Raw genomic sequence first — 17688 nt, forward strand, 5'->3', positions numbered from 1 at the left:
TAATTTAGAGTAGCCAAACAGGAAAGAGAAGTGATCCGAGTCCCTATATATACTGCCATGCTGAAGATCAAAATATGCTCATCTCCCTTGGGACTTAGGAACATCTTATCCCTCCCTTCTGCTTATCTCAGGTAAAACGATTGCTGCATTATTTAATGATAAGAGGTATCCTTGGTGGGAGAAAAACCTTTTATAGCCTTTAATTTTACCCTCAACTTTACTACTAGTAAATGGGAGTGTATTAATTATTAGGATTTATTTAAAATACTTTCCTTGTGTTGCCTTGGTCAAATGCACCAAATAAACCAAAAGATGGCTCATGCATGGAATATTCTGTTTATAGTTGGCATACCACTTTGTAATGGGGTTGCAGGTTAACGGAAGTACATTCAGGACAAAGCCACTAGGGTGCTCAGGATTCTCAAGGGCACATGGTAAATAAGTTGAAGGAGGCAGGTTGTCCAACTTTGCAGACAGGGGCCCTAAAGGGGCAGTGATAGCCAGTTTTCATAGTTGATGGTCATAAAGAAGATGTAGAACAAGATTTAATAGAAACAAAAGGTATTTCAAAATTAAACTTTCGATGTAAAAGGGGGAATTATTAAAAGTAACACTTGGCAATTGTTTAATAATAATAATGATGATAGAAGAAAATTATAGGAACTAAGAGTGAAATTGTAATGGAACTACACATCCATCACTCTTTAGAGGTAGCCACTGTTATTACTTTGGTGTATAACCTTGCACATCTGTGACTTACTTTTTTCAGTGGTGCATTAAAGGTTGAGCTAGAGCAGTGGTTCTCAACCTTGGCTGCACATTAGAATCACCTGGAAATCTTTTTAAAATCCTGATTTCTCCATCCTCCAGAAATTCTGTTTCTTTGTTACTAATGTTGTGGCCTCACCCCATAACAAAGAAACAGAATTTCCGGAGGATGAGGCCCAGAAATCAGGATTTTAAAAAGATTCCCAGGTGATTCTATGTGCAGCCAAGGTTGAGAACCACTGAGCTAGAGAAAAAATTTAAAAAACAAACAGGATTTTAAACTAACTTCCTTGCAATTGGAGACACTCATCAGCGATATGAACCATTACAGATTGAAGTTGTACTCTTTTCCTTTGGTTAGGTCTCAAATGCTTGTCTTTCTAAAGTATTAAGAAACATTGCTACTATATTCCTGGTTCCCAGTCTAGGAATGGGTAACACAAGAATAAAACCTACATTTGCAGGTAAAGGATGGCACTGATTTTTATCCTATCTGACCAAGATAATTTATTCTTATGGAGAGTTTCAATCTACAGAAAACTATACTAGTCTATTCCTTAAAATTATCATCATGTTTTTTTTATAAAGTAAGCTATTTTATGTACTCATAAATCTCATAAATGCTTCATTTTTTTTCTCAGAGACAATGATGCTGGTGGGCATTTGCTTCATGGTACTGCTGCAACAAGCAGCCAGCATGGTAAGAATTTCACTTATAAGATAGATTTTAAACTCTATTAAGAAGAGTATCTTACCCATAGTTCAGCAACATCAGCAACAATGATGGTTGGAAATCTCCTGGGATGGGAACAAAAGCCTCGGTTCTCACTAATGTGTATTTTTACAGCAATCAGTAAAAATTTTAATCATTAACATTACTGAGCAATGACAGTGGGCCAGCAATTACAGGAATTCATTTTTATCATGAGGAGCTCGTTCAGTGGAAGGGTTTAGCAACTGCTTGGAGATTTAGTTTCTAGACCCTCAAAAATGTATTTGATATTACAATGTCCTAAACCAGTGGTTCTCAACCTTGGCTGCACATTAGAATCACCTGGGAATCTTTTTAAAATCCTGATTTCTGGGCCTCATCCTCCGGAAAGTCTGTTTCTTTGTTATGGGGTGAGGCCACAACATTAGTAACAAAGAAACAGAATTTCTGGAGGACGAGGCCCAGAAATCAGGATTTTAAAAAGATTCCCAGGTGATTCTATTGGGCAGCCAAGGTTGAGAACCACTGTTCTAAACAAAAATGAAGCTATCATTTTTGCTTCCTAAGGTTAGCTTAACACATTTTAATTTCGTTCAATTCATCAACCACTTATTTAGTGTCTACTATATGAGACATGGTGCCAGACGCTGGGAATAGTGCAATAAATTGGATTAGCATAGGACTGCCCACATAGCACCTCAGAGTAGTAGAGGGTTAATGAGTCAACAGGTAACTTGAAAAGTATGACAAGTGTACTGTGAAGGTTAAAATGAGGTTCTGAAGAATGTTATTACTGAACATTGCTATTTAAAAAATATCCTAAGCATTTTGTCTTTTTCATCTCATTTAGTCCTTATGATAATTTAATTAGTAGGAGTTAGACCAATAATGAGAGAAGATAGAGGTGTAGAAGGGAATGTACTTGAAGAGAAAGTTGTATCTAGTTGAAGTATAACAGATAAGAGAGCATGGGAGTTTGGGCATAAGTCAGTTTGGAGTAAGAAGAGGCAAAAGACAGCTGAAACCGGTTTGGCTCAGTGGATAGAGTGTCAGCCTGCAGACTGAAAGGTCCCAGGTTCGATTCCGGTCAAGGGCATATACCTGGGTTGTGGGCACATCCCCAGTAGGAGATGTGCAGGAGGCAGCTGATTGATGTTTCTAACTCTCTATCTCTCTCCCTTCCTCTCTGTAAAAAATCAATAAAATATATATATATATTTTTTTAAAAAAAGGTAAGAGACAATATTTTTTGGTGTGGTTAGAAGAGATGCAATAGGCAGTGGTTCTCAACCTGTGGGTCGCGACCCCTTGGGAGGCCGAACGACCCTTTCACAGGGGTCGCCTAAAACCATCCTGCATATCAGGTATTTACATTATGATTCATAACAGTAGCAACATTACAGTTATGAAGTAGCAACGAAAATAATTTTATGGTTGGGTCACAACATGAGGAACTGTATTTAAAGGGCCAGAAGGTTGAGAACCACTGCAATAGGGGATGAGGCTGGAGTAGTAAGAGCAGGCCCAGGTCCCAGAGGCCTTATAAGCAATTTTAAGTGCAATCAGGGAGGGTCTGAATAGAGGGTGATAGAGAGATTTGCATTTCAGAAAGATCACTCCATCACATGGCAGGGAGCAAGACTGCAGGCAGAGACTAGTTGGGAACTTGTTCAGTAATGTAGGTGATGAAATATGATAGTGGCCTGTACTTAATTCTGAGAACAAGGAACTAATTCCAAAACACTATTGGGCTACTTTTCCAATCTATGTTGGAAGCCACAGGACAGACATGTGTTAGACATGGAATGTGAGGAGAAGGTGGCAATTTCTCATCTGTATCCCTGGGAGATTGGTGATGACATCACCTGGAATGGGAAGCACCTGATGATAATCAGGCTCTGAGAGAAGCCAAGGATGAATTCCTCTGGGGCAGGTAGGTTTCAGGTGAGGCGTGGATAGGATCTGAGCTGGAGATAAGAGGTTTAGGGATCATTGGCATACACGTGGCATTGAAACTACAAAAGTGGGGATGGAAAGAAACCACAAAAGTGGAAAAATTATAAAGTTAAAAGGGAAAGAATTGTGCAGAATACCAAAATTTAAGGGTGAGCCAGAGAAAGGGAAGCTGAAAAGGAAGGAGGGTGAGAAGAAATAGCAGCATCACAAAGCCAAGGGCAAGAAGAATGTATGCAACATTTCCCAGTGCCACCTAGACAGGTAAGGTAAAGAAGGAGAGGTTTCCATTAGATTTACCACCGATGAGGTTGTGATGATCTTGGCAAATGCCAGTTCAGTGGGGTGGTGAGGACAGAAGATGGGGTGCATTAGGTTGAGAAGCAAGTGTAACATGAGAGGAGAAAGTGGAAGCTTTGAGAGGAGAAAGCCATATCCCTCTCCTTAGTAAGTGGGGAAATTCAATCGAGCAGTGCAAAATTTGGCTTCTAAGGTTCCACTTCCTTTTATCCTCTTTGGGAGAGAAGTCTTGGCATGTGGACTATAAGACCAAGCAGGAAAAAGGAAGGTCGAATATTCTTATAATCTGACTTTGTATTTATTTAAAGGGATCATTTTTGCTTCTAAAGAACTGAATCTTTTTTAAAGACTAGCAAGTTATTTGAGGAAACCAAAAAGAATAATGCAACTCCCATATTTCTCAAAAGAAGATAAGTAAAAACAAGTTTCATTGAGTTATTTGCCTACAAAGCTTTCTTAGTATAGTCACCAACCACGTGGAGTGATTGGTATTCACACGTGGGAAGAAGTTGAAAGTTTGGAAGTGCTGTTTCCTAGTCTAAAGTTTAGAAGTGCTATTTCCTTAGTTCTAGCAGTGCATTCCAGGGCCAGTTAGTCGACTTAGAAAGACCCTGAGATTTAGTTAGTGTCAGAGAATTTGGTTCAAGTTCTGGGTTTTTGGCTCACATGATGTTATAAGTTTAGATCGGAGAACTTTAACATGTTTAATTTTCAGGGTCCTAGTCTCCTAAATGGCATACAGTTCTAGTCAATGTCGCCATTTATTCTGGGCAATGCCAACTAAGGCGTGGCTTATCTGGTCTGGGATATCCATGAACCTTGTTTTTTTTTTTTTGTTTTTTTATTTCAATTCTCAGTGGGGATAATAAATCTTACCATAATGCATTGCTTTGAGAACTGAATTCTATAATAGTACTTCCATGAAGTGTAAAAATTAAAATTATTTTACATATTAAAAGATGCAAAGAAAGAAAATGTGACCTTATTATGAGCATCACCAGGGTTGATTGTAATGAATCAGCTACTTAGTACTCACAGTGTGTTGACTTCCAGAAAATCTATTGCACCCTCCAAGGATCTCAGTTATTCTTTGCTTTGACTTCTTTTATCAATGGTGTGAGCTACATATTTAAAGGTATTTTTGACACTCAGCTCTCACTGTCCACACAGCACTTGAAACCATAAATCACTGTTTTTACTGCCGAGTTTGTTAATGTTGTAATTGGAAAGGCAATACTAGTGCATATGAGAAGGTGAATGCTAGGTGATGTCTAAGTGAAAGGTTGCTGTAAGCAGCCAGGGGTTAAAAGGATCATCAATAGATCCAAAAAGTAAGAAAGACACATGAGTGTACTAATAGCGAAATGCTTAATGTGGAAGCTATTTTCTAATTATATGATGGTAGCTTTCATATGTTGCTCTCATTATTAAAATAGAACCTATAAGCACAAGGGATATGTTGTCTGTTTATTAACTTGCACTTCCAAATTTAAAGTAATCAGCTTTAGGCTACGATGAAAAAAAGAGATCCTTACATAATTCAGCTAACCTTTTTGATTCTCGGTTTTATTAATGGGTGAAAATAAGAGAGCTTTTTTTCACTCAGAGTCTAGACAGGGAATTCAACACAGATGTCTTGTTTGGTGTTGTTCCAGCTTTATTGAGATACTAAAGGCCCAGTGCAAGAATTCATGTGCCAGTTGGGTCTCTCCGCCTAGCCAAAAAATAGCTCTCTGACATCCCCCCAGGGGTCCCAGATTGTGAAATGGTGCAGGCTAGGCCGAGGGACCAAACTGGTGCATGATCCAGGCCAGGGAAGGATGTGGAAGGTTGGCCAGTTGGGAAGGGACTGTGGGAGGGCTCTAGGGCATGTCCGGCCCATCTTGCTCAGTCCCGATCAGCTGGACCCCAACAGCAAGCTAACCTACCAGACAGAGCATCTGCCCCCTGGTGGTCAGTGCACATCATAGCAACTGGTCAACCAGTCAACTGTCTGCCCCCTGCTGGTTAGTGCTCGTCATAGTGAGTGGTTGAGTGGTCTTAGCATATCATTAGCATATTACACTTTGATTGGTTGAATGGCCAACCGGACAGTTAGCATATTAGGCTTTTATTATATAGGATAATTGACATATAACTGTGTAATTTAAATTTTCTCAGTAATGATTTGATACACTTACATACTGCAAAATGATTACCACCATAGCTAATACCTCCATCTTATCACATAATTACCATTTCTTTCTTCAACACAGATGCTTTTAATGAATGAGCAGTAACAAAGCAATATTTATAGAGGATCAGGGTTAAAGGAACAAAATAGCTACTAGTGGCCATGGAAAGCCTTTTAATTGCTAGGCCTGCTGGACTAAAGGAAGAAATAACACCAGGATCAAAATGGAGCTATCTCCTCCCAGAGATGGAGTGTGAAAGTAAGAAGGAAGTGAGCAGGAAAAGCTGTGACCTCTACTCCTTCCCACCCTCTGTTGTTCCTGTGCCTCGCTTTGGATCAATCCATCCAGAAAGCACAAGACAAGGGAGCCTAGGTGGTGCAAGCCAGAGGGTCAGCTCCAGGCCAGGGGATGGGGCAGAGAAGGGTAGAGAGGGCCCTAGTCCAGTGGCATAGTAAACAGAGAAGAGCCAGAGTAGAATTTACTAAATGATTTCCAGGGTTTCTTTCAGCATAATTTTTTCATTAAAAAATACATTGCCTTCTAATTATGCTCTTATTAAGACAGAAAAGGATAATTTTTGAGGTTGGCTTAAACATAAGTGTGCACACAATTCAGAATCTTTACAAGATACTGAATATAGTTGGCAGATGCACCACATATTTAAAAAACACACACACATATTTTATTGATTTTTTACAGAGAGGAAGGGAGAGAGATAGAGAGCCAGAAACATCGATGAGAGATAAATATCAATCAGTTGCCTCCTGCATACCCCCTACTGGGGATGTGCCCACAACCAAGGTACATGCCCTTGACCGGAACCAAACCCAGGACCCTTCAGTCTGCAGGCTGATGCTCTATCCACCGAGCCAAACTGGTTAGGGCATATTTTTTCATCTAAATAATATATCAATATACTACAGTCATATATATAATATTATCTATATATATAAAAGCCGAAGTGACTGTTAAGTCCAGTCAACTGAACTACCAGTTGACCAAATGACCAGTCAACCAGTTGCTATGACACTGACTGACCATGAGGGGGCAGATGCTCAATGCAGGAGCTGCCCCCTGGTGGTCAGTGCACTCCCACAGCCAAACTCCCATGGCTGGCCAACCTCCTGTAGTCCCTCCTCCTGGCTTGCTGGCCCCAATTGGCCCCGATTGCCAGCCAGTCCAAGGGACCCCACCTATGCACAAATTTGTGCACCAGGCCTCTATACATATATCCTAAAATTTTCTGAAGTGTGAGTAAATATTTTTGCTGGATATCATTTAGCTCAAATTTTGGTTTTGCAGAATTCCAGGTACTGTTGTTTTGTTCTATTGGAACTTTCTGGTACTAATTAGGCTGCTGATATGGCTTTAAATTCTTTCATGTTATCAGATAAGGTCATGTGTAAACAGCTTTATGGATCAATTAATCTATTGTTAAAGGCAGAGCAAATGTTGATATTCAAAAGGACACTTTCAAGTTCCCCACAAAAATTCTATGACTTACTAGTAGACTACCAAATTATGGTCCCTGAGAACTTGTTGGCCCTACCTAATCTTCCTGAATCAAAAACTCTGAGGGGTGGCCATAGCTGGTTTGGCTCAGTGGATAGAGTTTCGGCCTGCTCTCTATCCACTGGGTCCCAGGTTTGATTCCAGTCAAAGGCACATGCCCAGGTTGTGGGCCTGATCCCAAGTGGGGGGCTTGCAAGAGGAGGCCAATCAATGATTTCATCTCATTATTGATATTTCTATCTCTTTCTCCCTCTCCCTTCCTCTCTGAAATCAATACAAATATATTTAAAAACAAAAAAACAACAACTCTGCAGGGTAGAGCCCAGCAATCTGTATGCTAAGAAGCCCTCTGGGTGAGTTTGATGGTCAAGTTGAAGAACACAAAACTCAACATTTTTTTAACTTCCATGTTGAAATAAATCAGTTGTTTCATTATCTTGATTTTCAATATTGTAACATTGTTCTTACTCTTTGCTTCATTTTAAAGTCAAATACCTCAGTTTTCTCTTTTTTGACTCAACATCCATCAGTCCAAATGGAGATTATTAATAAGCACAATGACCTTAGAAGGATGGCAAGTCCCAGTGCCAGGAACATGCTTAAAATGGTAAGTCCTGTCTGATTGATAGATTGTTATCAATTAGCATCTAACCACATAACAATGAATATTAAACTATGATCTATCTATGTAAAATACTCTAATCTCTTTATTTCCCTAGAAAAGTTACCATATTGGTTGGTAGTTAAATGTAACACTGCATTTGAACTGGAAAATATTGACTCTCAATAAAGGATGGAAGTATAATTAATGGGCAGTGAAAGAAGCCTTGTAAATTATATTACTTGAGTAATTAGATGCTAAACAACTAATAAAAACTTAAACTATATAATAAAATATGGGGTATGGGTCTAAAAATTAGATTCTTTCTGTTATTGGTGGGGTACCCTCTGTGTTCCCACCTGCTACTGGTGGAAGTGGAATTCTGGTGATGTCATGAGAAAAGGCATTTTCTGAGACTCGTACAGGAAAACGAGTGCTATTTACTTGCATGGAATTAAACCCCTGGGTTTCCAAGGTCTCATTTCCCTTCATCTCACCATGGAAAAAGTCCAGCCTTGTCTTCATCAGAGCTAGAATTTAAGCCACTGCCTAGCATTTCTGCCCCATATTAAAGCACAGTCCAGTGCAGTCCAGCATCTGGCTAAGTCAGCTTGTGTTCCCAGCTGCAGTCCATTCCTGTAGGGTCCCTATGGCCATGGGCCATGCAGCTGATAAATCTACATGGCTTTGGGAGTGCACAGTGAGTGATGGTCAAGGAGCAAGAGAAAGCAAGGGAGCAAGAGCACAAGAGCAAACAAGCAAGGGGAACAAGAAAGAGAGAATTCTTTGTCTGGGGATTATAACCAGGAGCTTAACCAATCAACCCTTCAGGATTTCACTTGTTTGCAGTGTCTGCCTTTTTACCCAATTATTTTTTCCCCAAGTCAGTACCTTCCCTACATCACCCCAACTTCACTGCACATGTGCCCAGCTTCCTTCCCCCAGTGATTTGCAGAGAATGGACCGCTGGTTCCCTGGGGAGTGTAAAGTTGCTGCTTCCTGGTTAAGCTGCCCAGTTGACCATGCCTATAATGTCTGACCTTCCCTTTGCTTTCTTCCTACTATTAATATTAATAAACATGTTAAGAGGGTAGCACTGCTCTTCAGCTATGGTCAGGTCATATGTTATAGAATGTGTATGGGTTTAGGCAATACATTATGAAAGGGAGCATACACAGAAAGTGTTGATTAGCATGGTGGGGAGCCTGGAAACTGAAAGGTGAGGCAGTCTGAGGTATTTAGATTAAATATTATCCCAGGAGAATATGATCACTGACTCTAGGCTAATTACTTAATCTGAAGGAGCCTCAGCTTTCTTGGCTATTAGTGGAAATGATCATTAAACTTTGCTAACCTTTGTGAGGATCAGTATAGAAATGCTATTGTAAATAAAATTCCATTAACATATGAGATGTTCAGTAAAAAGTAGTTACTGTTTCTCTTCCCATTCAAGTATTTAAAGTGCTATCATATGATGAATTAAATGTGTTCTGAATTTCCTCAAAAGGCTGAGCTAGAATTAACAAATCATAGGTATTTGGAAGTTGTATTGTATATACCTCAAGAGATTTTAAAAAAAGTCTATTTAGAAATTAGTGTCTTAGGAGGTACTGAACATATACTTCCATTGCAGACAAAATGTATATATTTTTGGAAGAGAGTCCTATAATAAATGAGAAATAGAATCCATTATCTTTCTGGTTCATGCCATTGCTGAGACACTATGAAAGTTGTTGCTAAATCTAGGCTATAGGAAGGAATTTTTCTACTGACCCGTATGTTTAGCTTTATTTCTGAGGAAGTATGTTGTGTCCAATGTACAGGACAAATACCTCCTGACCATAATAGCTAATTGACATTGCCTTCTCAAAGGTACAGGCTGTCTGCTCTGTTCTGAACATCTCTTCACCTTAGACTGGAACTTTCCCCCCTCTCTCTAGGAAGTAATGTATAGTAATTTTGGTTTAACTTATCTGAATTATGCTAACACTCAATTCCTATTTGGATTTATTTTCCTATATCTTTCCTATTTTTGCATATGAGATAAGGGTAGACATTTATTTTTCCCCATATTTTGTACTTCACCTTGTTTTATTTTATTTAGTACAGCACAAACTTATTAATGCTTGTTATAGCATCTGGCAATATATTAATGTATATGAAGACTGGTGCAAAGGCAACAGACATTTTGAGAAAAACAGCACATACTTAGTTCTCATTTCTAATTAAATATCCATAGCTACAAGCTGTGCTTATCCACTTAATTGGGTTTAAAATATTTTTTCCCTAAAATATTTAATCTGTGACCCCATATGGTAATGTGCTTCCTTATAATTAAGTGATTTAGAAAAGCAAGAAATGTATCTTTTGGTAGAACAATGGAAAAATAAGAAATACTAGAAAACAATTCATCAAATAGGCATTTGCTTTAAATGTGATCATATACATCACGATTGTGTCATGAATACATAATATTTTTATATGTTTTCAAATGTTTGTCATTTACATCAAGACATGGAATGACGTAGTTGCGAGGAATGCTGCAAACTGGGCAAGCAAGTGTACCTTGTCTCACAGCCCTTCATCTGAACGACAACTCAGCTGTAAGTCACACTTCATCAATCAATAAAAACCCAAAATTAAGCTAAAATTCACTGACGTGTGAGCTACGGAAACTTGGGAATGGTGATGGAGATTTTGTCTGTTGGTTTTAACATCATGACCTAGCCTCTCACACAGGAACCTTGCTTCCTTTTGCTTCCTTTCTTATATTCCTTTGTTTTCTTTTTTTAAAACTCTTGTCCTAAAATGTCGATACTCCTGCTACTCCAAGAAAAAAGAAAATGACTCTAAGTTAGAGATCCAAGGCAAAAGCTATGGGGGAAGAAGGAGGAGACAACAAAAACATTGTTTTAAATTTTTTTTCTGAACTTCAGTTCATGTAGATACTCATCATTCTTATTTAGTCACATGCCAAGTTTATTCCTGAAATCTAAAACAAACAAACAAACAAACAAAAGACCCTCTCACTTATTACATTGTAGTCAAATTTACCAGACTATAAATTCCTGGTGAAAAGAATTATTTATTTTAATATAACTTTCTAGGGCATAAGTGTAAATTATGTTCATGAAGAAGTAACTCTCTACCTTACTTTCGAGGCCCTCAGTTTGCTTCACTCTGCAAGCCCACTGTACCCAATCCTGTCTTACACTTTTTTGCTAAAATCTGATGGGCCTCCTCGTCACCGCTCTTGCATTCATGGCTTTGGTTTCATTTTCCCACGGGATATACCACCTTATGTCTGATCTATTTGCTGTCTGCTTCACATGTGCTCCTCTTAATTCTCTAGCTAAAGAGCAGAAGGTCAAAATCATGTCTCCTATATGCACACTATGAAGGCATAGCAGATAATAATAAATACTTGCTGTTTGTTAATTCATTTACTAGTGTTGCCAAAATGGTATCTGTGACTGTGTTAACCTGCACCATCAGCTTGAAAATGAATCATTATTTACATATTTTTAAAAAGCTATTCATATGTGGTCGGGAGGAGTGATTCCAATTCATAGAACTGAGCTTTGGGAATTGAAATTAGATTTATTCAATCAGTCAGTGAAAGATTTTGAAGGTGATATTGATCACAAAAACTAAAATATAATATTCTAATAGTTTTTGATGAGAATTATTTCAAACTACTGGTTTCACTATTTTTTCATTGTCTTTTCTAATTTTTAGCCATTGGTTGTGGAGAGAATTTATACATGTCCAATAGTCCCAAATCATGGTCAGATGCAATCCAATCTCTTTATGATGAAGGTAAAGATTTCAAATATGGATATGGAAGTACACAAGCAAATGCTGCAACTGGCCATTACACCCAGGTAAAAATGTAATGACAAAAGTTTAATGTGTTTTTTTTCAACTACCCTCCCAGAATTATTTTTTTCTGCGCAGTTTATTCTGGAGATGCTAAGCATACATCTTAGCTATGCAACCTATATGTGAGTGTAAAAGCTGCCCTATTTACAAAGTATGTGCTACCCATTAATGTACATAAACATCAACCCATTATCTCTTGGGTACCCACCAACTTCATCTGCTTATTGTGATCTCAATTTACCACAATGGATTTTTTAAATGACAGCTCTGAGAATAAAGTAATGAATGACCTTAATTATATTTAAGCAACACTTTGAACAAGTCTCAAGCTATTTTCTCTAGACTATCACAGGATGAAACACTGAAGAGAAAAATAATAAAAAAATTAACTCATATATGCAAGTTATTTTTAGTTGTTCAATAAGTATTTTTGTATTATATATATTGGTCCCCTAAGATTATCTACACACACACACACACACACACACACACACACACACACACACACACACCAAGATCAATAGTTTCTTCTCTTTTCCTGCAAAAATTAAATTGTCCTTAAGTGACTATCCCCTTATTGCCCAGCATGCCATTGTCCATATATTTATGAATTTGAGTGTGATTCACTGTTATAACAAAGGTATCATGCATATATAAAGCTTGTTGGATGTTAAATGAAGCCCCATAGCTGGAAGAGATCTTTTAAAAGAATACTCATCAAGTTTATAAATTTAAAAAATCTGAAGGCAACATGTTTCAGTTTTTAAAATTCCCTTCATTGATAACATCTAATAAGCGATTAGGAAACAAGCCCTACAATGTGAACAGCATGAGCTTAATTAAAATGACTATTTTAAACTTTTCTCTTCCAGCTCGTTTGGGCCACTTCCCACCAACTTGGCTGTGCATTAGCCCACTGTCCTCACAGCAAGCTTCAGTATTACTATGTGTGCCAGTATTGCCCTGCGTAAGTATAGCCCAAAGGGCCACTTTGGGCAGATGGTAGGCCAAATGGCCTGCACCTTGAACTATAATCCAACCCCTTTCATCAATCTGAGCTTCTAAGGTAGCTTCATGGAGAGCTTTGAGGGTGGTTTTGAAGAAAGGAGAAAATTGGAAAAGACTGGAAAGGCCAAGCAGTGCATTCTAAGGATTGAAAGAGGCATGGGGATATTGGTAGCAAAATCCAGAAAGAATGGGCTCTGTGGTCCACAAGGTTCAAGAATAAATGTTGGCTTTGTCACTTACTAGTTGTGTGACCTTCAGTTCACCAATAACTTAGCAACTTGGAGCTCCTTTTTCCTTATCTAAAAGAGACAATGGCAATACATTTCTTGCAGTGTTTTATTTCTTTTCTGAGAATTAGACATAATAAGCTATTTTAAGTGCTTAGCATAGCTCATGGCACATAGTAGATTCTCCATGAAATAAAAATTCATCCAGTACAGAAGTAAGAAATACTCTGTGAGATGCCAAATCCAAAAATTCTTAGGAACCTTGCTCCAAACCTGTCTTCTGGTGGCATACCTTTGATTTACTGTGAAGATAGTGGAACCCCATCTTCTTTTTTTCTGAATATATTTAAATCCTACCAATTTACCTTAAAATTTTCTTTGTGGACCTAACCTTCATAAATGTCTCCCTTTTATAACATGTGACTCTTGCTATGTATTTTACTCCCATGGCATGATACTATATTACTTCGTGTTGTCACTGCTTCTGTCTTTCAAATATTCCATCGCCAGCGGGAACGTGTTTAATACCATCAGGACCCCATACAAAATAGGGAGACCATGTCAAGACTGCCCTCATCATTGTGATAATGGGCTTTGCAGTAAGTACTATTCATTCTGCATCTTTATGTGCTGATGTCTACATGGGCATGACCTTGCTGAGTATAACAGTCTCAGAATCTGCCCTGATATATGAATGACCTCATTCTGCTTCTGCCCCCCACCCCCTTTCCTACTTCAGTCTTTTTTATCTTGGCAATAAAAATGGAGCTAAATCCCAGTTGGTGTGGCTCAGTGATTGAGCATTGACCCATGAACCAGGAGGTCATGGTTTGATTCCCAGTCAGGGCATATGCCCAGGTTGCAGGCTTGATGCCCAATGGGGGGCATGCGGAAGACAGCTGATCAATGATTTTCTCTCATCATTGATGCTCCTCTCTCACCCTCTCCCTTCCTCTCTCTGAAGTCAATAAAAACATATTTATTTTTTTTTAAAAAAAAGAGAGCTAAAAATGAAAGTGGTACATTCAGCTACCATTTGAGAGTGATAACTACTAAATTAAGATAGACTTTGAGGTAGTCATGCAAAGCAAAATAAACCATGCCAGTGTGGAGATGAAATTGCCCTTTAAGCCCTTCTAGTAGTCAGTTCTCAGTCAGGGTGGTGAAAGGTAAAATTACTTGAAACTCACTATACAACCTCAGAGGGGCTCAGGCTTGATTTGCTGTTGCTCCTAAATAAAAGCCAGGGAATAAAATAAAGGGAAACTCCATGTTGTTCTCTTCAGTATGGCCACCCCTACATACACACACAGTCACACACACACACAGTCACACACACACACAGTCACACTCACACACAGTCACACTCACACACTAGCATACACTCACATATTCTGCCAACTACACCACTTGCTTCCTTCCTCACAGCTGCATTTCCTGGGAAGCAAGCACCTACAAAAGAACTTTGGACTGCTTCAAGCACATGCATTACATGTTCCTGCCAGTCTTCTAGGAATCCCCAGACACTGCATACACATATAAATATATCCACCAGAGCTACTGCTGGGATAGGATACTAATCATTTGTATGGCTTGGTAAATGGGGTATGAGTAGGATTTGTCTTCCATTTGCTGCCCTTGCCCCTTTGTACAATCTATTCATTTCACAAGTAGATATGGCAGCACTCATACCCACAGGGCTAAATAAGTAGCACCTGAAATATATTGTTAAAAATAAAAAAATAATTATTTTATTTTGTTATTTTGTTACTATGCACCTTGTTGGAACATGATAGTGAAATTTATTTGATGTCATAAAGTTCTGGGTGTGTGAACTCTGTCTGCCACATCAGGTATATTTATTAAGCAGTTTAAGGCTATTAACCCCCATGTGTGTGGTGAGCTTTGAATAATAGAGTATATAAAGAATAAATGGGTTTCCCCTGAGATAATGTAGTTTTGGATAACTGATCCTTCAATCCAAGAAGCAGCATTTAATTTACTTTTTATTTCATTTTAGCCAATCCCTGCATGAAGGTGGATAAGACAACGGATTGTGAATATTTGGTCAGACAAGTAGGGTGTGATGACACACTCACAAAAGCAAAATGCCAGGCCACCTGTGAATGCCCTTCTTCAATTAAATAAAACACATCTTAAGGCTGATTCTTCATCTCAAGAGCAAAGTGACTCCACTTAAAAACTACTGTAAAAATGTCATTGATTTTTTCTAAATGATCAAATAAATTTTGAAAAAAAATCTCCTATTGACTATGTCCTCTTTCATCCATTCAATTTGAGGATATCTGAATAAAGAAAACCAGGTAACAAAAACAGTACATTTAGTATCTGTGAACTATAAATTAAAAATATAATGCTGAATCTAATAAATTCTTTAGTCATTATAATTGGTAACATGTGCTAAAAGCTTTTGTGCAACTTATGAATAAATGTTTTCAAAGCTTTTAAAACAAACTGTTTCCTTCACTAAGGCATTAAACAATCCATTGATGAGCGTATGCACTCTTATCCTAGAAGAGCTCTGTTTTGGCTGGTGTTCATAGGACAAAGATGACAGGGGAAGATGCCAATACCAATGATAATTTAAAATATAAACATATCTAAGTCTGTTGGCAGAAACATGAAAGAATTTGCTAAAGTGATAATTCAAAAACACTTACCCAGTCACTAGACCTAAATTAATTCATGTATTTGGCTCCCCCAGTTGAGGGGGAGGCCATGGCTATGTCCCTAGAGCAGTGATGGTGAACCTATGACAAGCGTGTCAGAGGTGACATGCAAACTCATTCTTTTGGTTGATTTTTCTTTGTTAAATGGCATTCAAATATATAAAATAAATATCAAAAATATAAATCTTTGTTTTACTATGGTTGCAAATATCAAAAAAAATTATATATGTGACACGGCACCAGAGTTAAGTTAGGGTTTTTCAAAATGCTGACACACTGAGCTCAAAAGTTTCGCCATCACTGTACTAGAGAAAGGACCCACCAATGCCATCATAACATATTCCATGAACTTTTTGTTAAGCCTTCACACAAAGGAACCCGGGCTATCTATCAGGGTAACTGGCAGAAGTGGAAAAAGATTTTTGTGGTTTATTAGATCTGGACTTAAAACTAATGCTGATCTCCAAAGACCTCAAATACTACCATCGCACATAGATCAGAATAAATCTTAGAAAGGTCAAGATAATAAAGCCCTGGCCCAAGTGTATCTCAGAGTAGCAGCAGTAGGACAGCAGACTGATGCCATGGGTAATTCTTCAGTTCCAAAAGATGGCGTAAAAATCAATACACTTACATGGCCAATGTTGAGCATCAGCCATGAACTAAGAGGTCACACTTTCAATTCCTAGTCAGGGCACATGCCCGGGTTGTGGGCTCGATCCCCAGTGGGGTGCATGCAGGAGGCAGCCAATTGGTGTTTTACTCTTATCAAGATTTCTATCTCTCTATCCAGCTCTTTTCCTCTCCCTCTAAAAAATTCAATAGAAACATATTTTTTTTAAAAAAATTCACTACATTGGTTTTCTGACCCAAAGATTTAGAGCTATCATGGTAGCCAGGGCCAAGTGGAAGTCCATGAAACTAGCAAGATAATAAGCCAAAAAGAAATTTAAGTGATTGGGATACCAAAATTTATGTTACAATCAATACAAAATTCAATGGTCGTAATTGTGACCCCATCCTTGTCTATTTAGCTAGTGTAAATGCTAAATGGCTTATGGATAATAACTGTAGACCAGCGAGTAATTCTCAACACTTTCATCTCATGGCACACATAAACCAATTACTAAAATTCTGCAGCACACCAAAAAATATATTTTTGTCCCAATGTGACAAAAAATAGGTATGCTTTGATTCATTCACATTGGATGGCTACTATTGTATTGGTTATTGTCATTTTTTTATTTGACCATCTAAGGAGGAAGTGGTTAGTGCATCTGACTAAATAGGCATTGCATGTTTTAAAAATTCTTACAACACACTGGTTGAAAATCGCTGTTGCAGTGGACTATTGCAAACTTAACCACACAGTGGTACCACTCAGAATGGTGATTCTATATGTCGAATCTTTATTACAGAAAATCAACAGATTCCCTGGCACCTGGACTACATCTATAGAATTACAGTTGCTCTTATTCTATTACAATCAGCAAAGATAATCACACACAGTCTCCCTCTGTATAACAAGACAAATAGTACATACTATACCTTAGTACATAGTATACCTTTCTATCTGTCTACTTTTCCAATAGTGCTTCTATTAGATTCACAAGGCATCTTGTTTAGTGCCATAGTACTGCACATTGCTGTTTCAAGAGCTGTGGCAAAAAGATAAGGTTTTGTGTATATTGTGTATATTTCAGAGACCCATGTGTTCACCTGCCAGCTCATGAAACAAAATATTGTGAAGTTGAAACTCACTGTAGCCACCATGACCCCTGACTCTTCCTGCCTCTACCTTGAATTTGTTACTTCTCATGCCCATGACTTGGTTACTACATAGTTTTCCCATATGTGTATC

At 38.2% G+C, this 17688-nt stretch overlaps 1 protein-coding gene across 1 annotated transcript; it reads left to right on the top strand.

Moving 5' to 3' along the window:
- The first annotated feature begins 1414 nt into the window (after window positions 1–1414).
- On the top strand, window positions 1415–15285 carry LOC132236534 (serotriflin-like). Its single transcript, XM_059699656.1, has 7 exons — window positions 1415–1468; window positions 7907–8026; window positions 10533–10623; window positions 11759–11904; window positions 12775–12869; window positions 13648–13736; window positions 15158–15285. The coding sequence occupies exons 1-7, from the start codon at window positions 1415–1417 to the stop codon at window positions 15283–15285; spliced, it is 723 nt and encodes a 240-aa protein (XP_059555639.1).
- The last annotated feature ends 2403 nt before the right edge of the window (window positions 15286–17688 follow it).

Source organism: Myotis daubentonii, chromosome 6 (assembly GCF_963259705.1).
Source record: "Myotis daubentonii chromosome 6, mMyoDau2.1, whole genome shotgun sequence".
In the NCBI taxonomy this organism is placed as follows: domain Eukaryota; kingdom Metazoa; phylum Chordata; class Mammalia; order Chiroptera; family Vespertilionidae; genus Myotis; species Myotis daubentonii.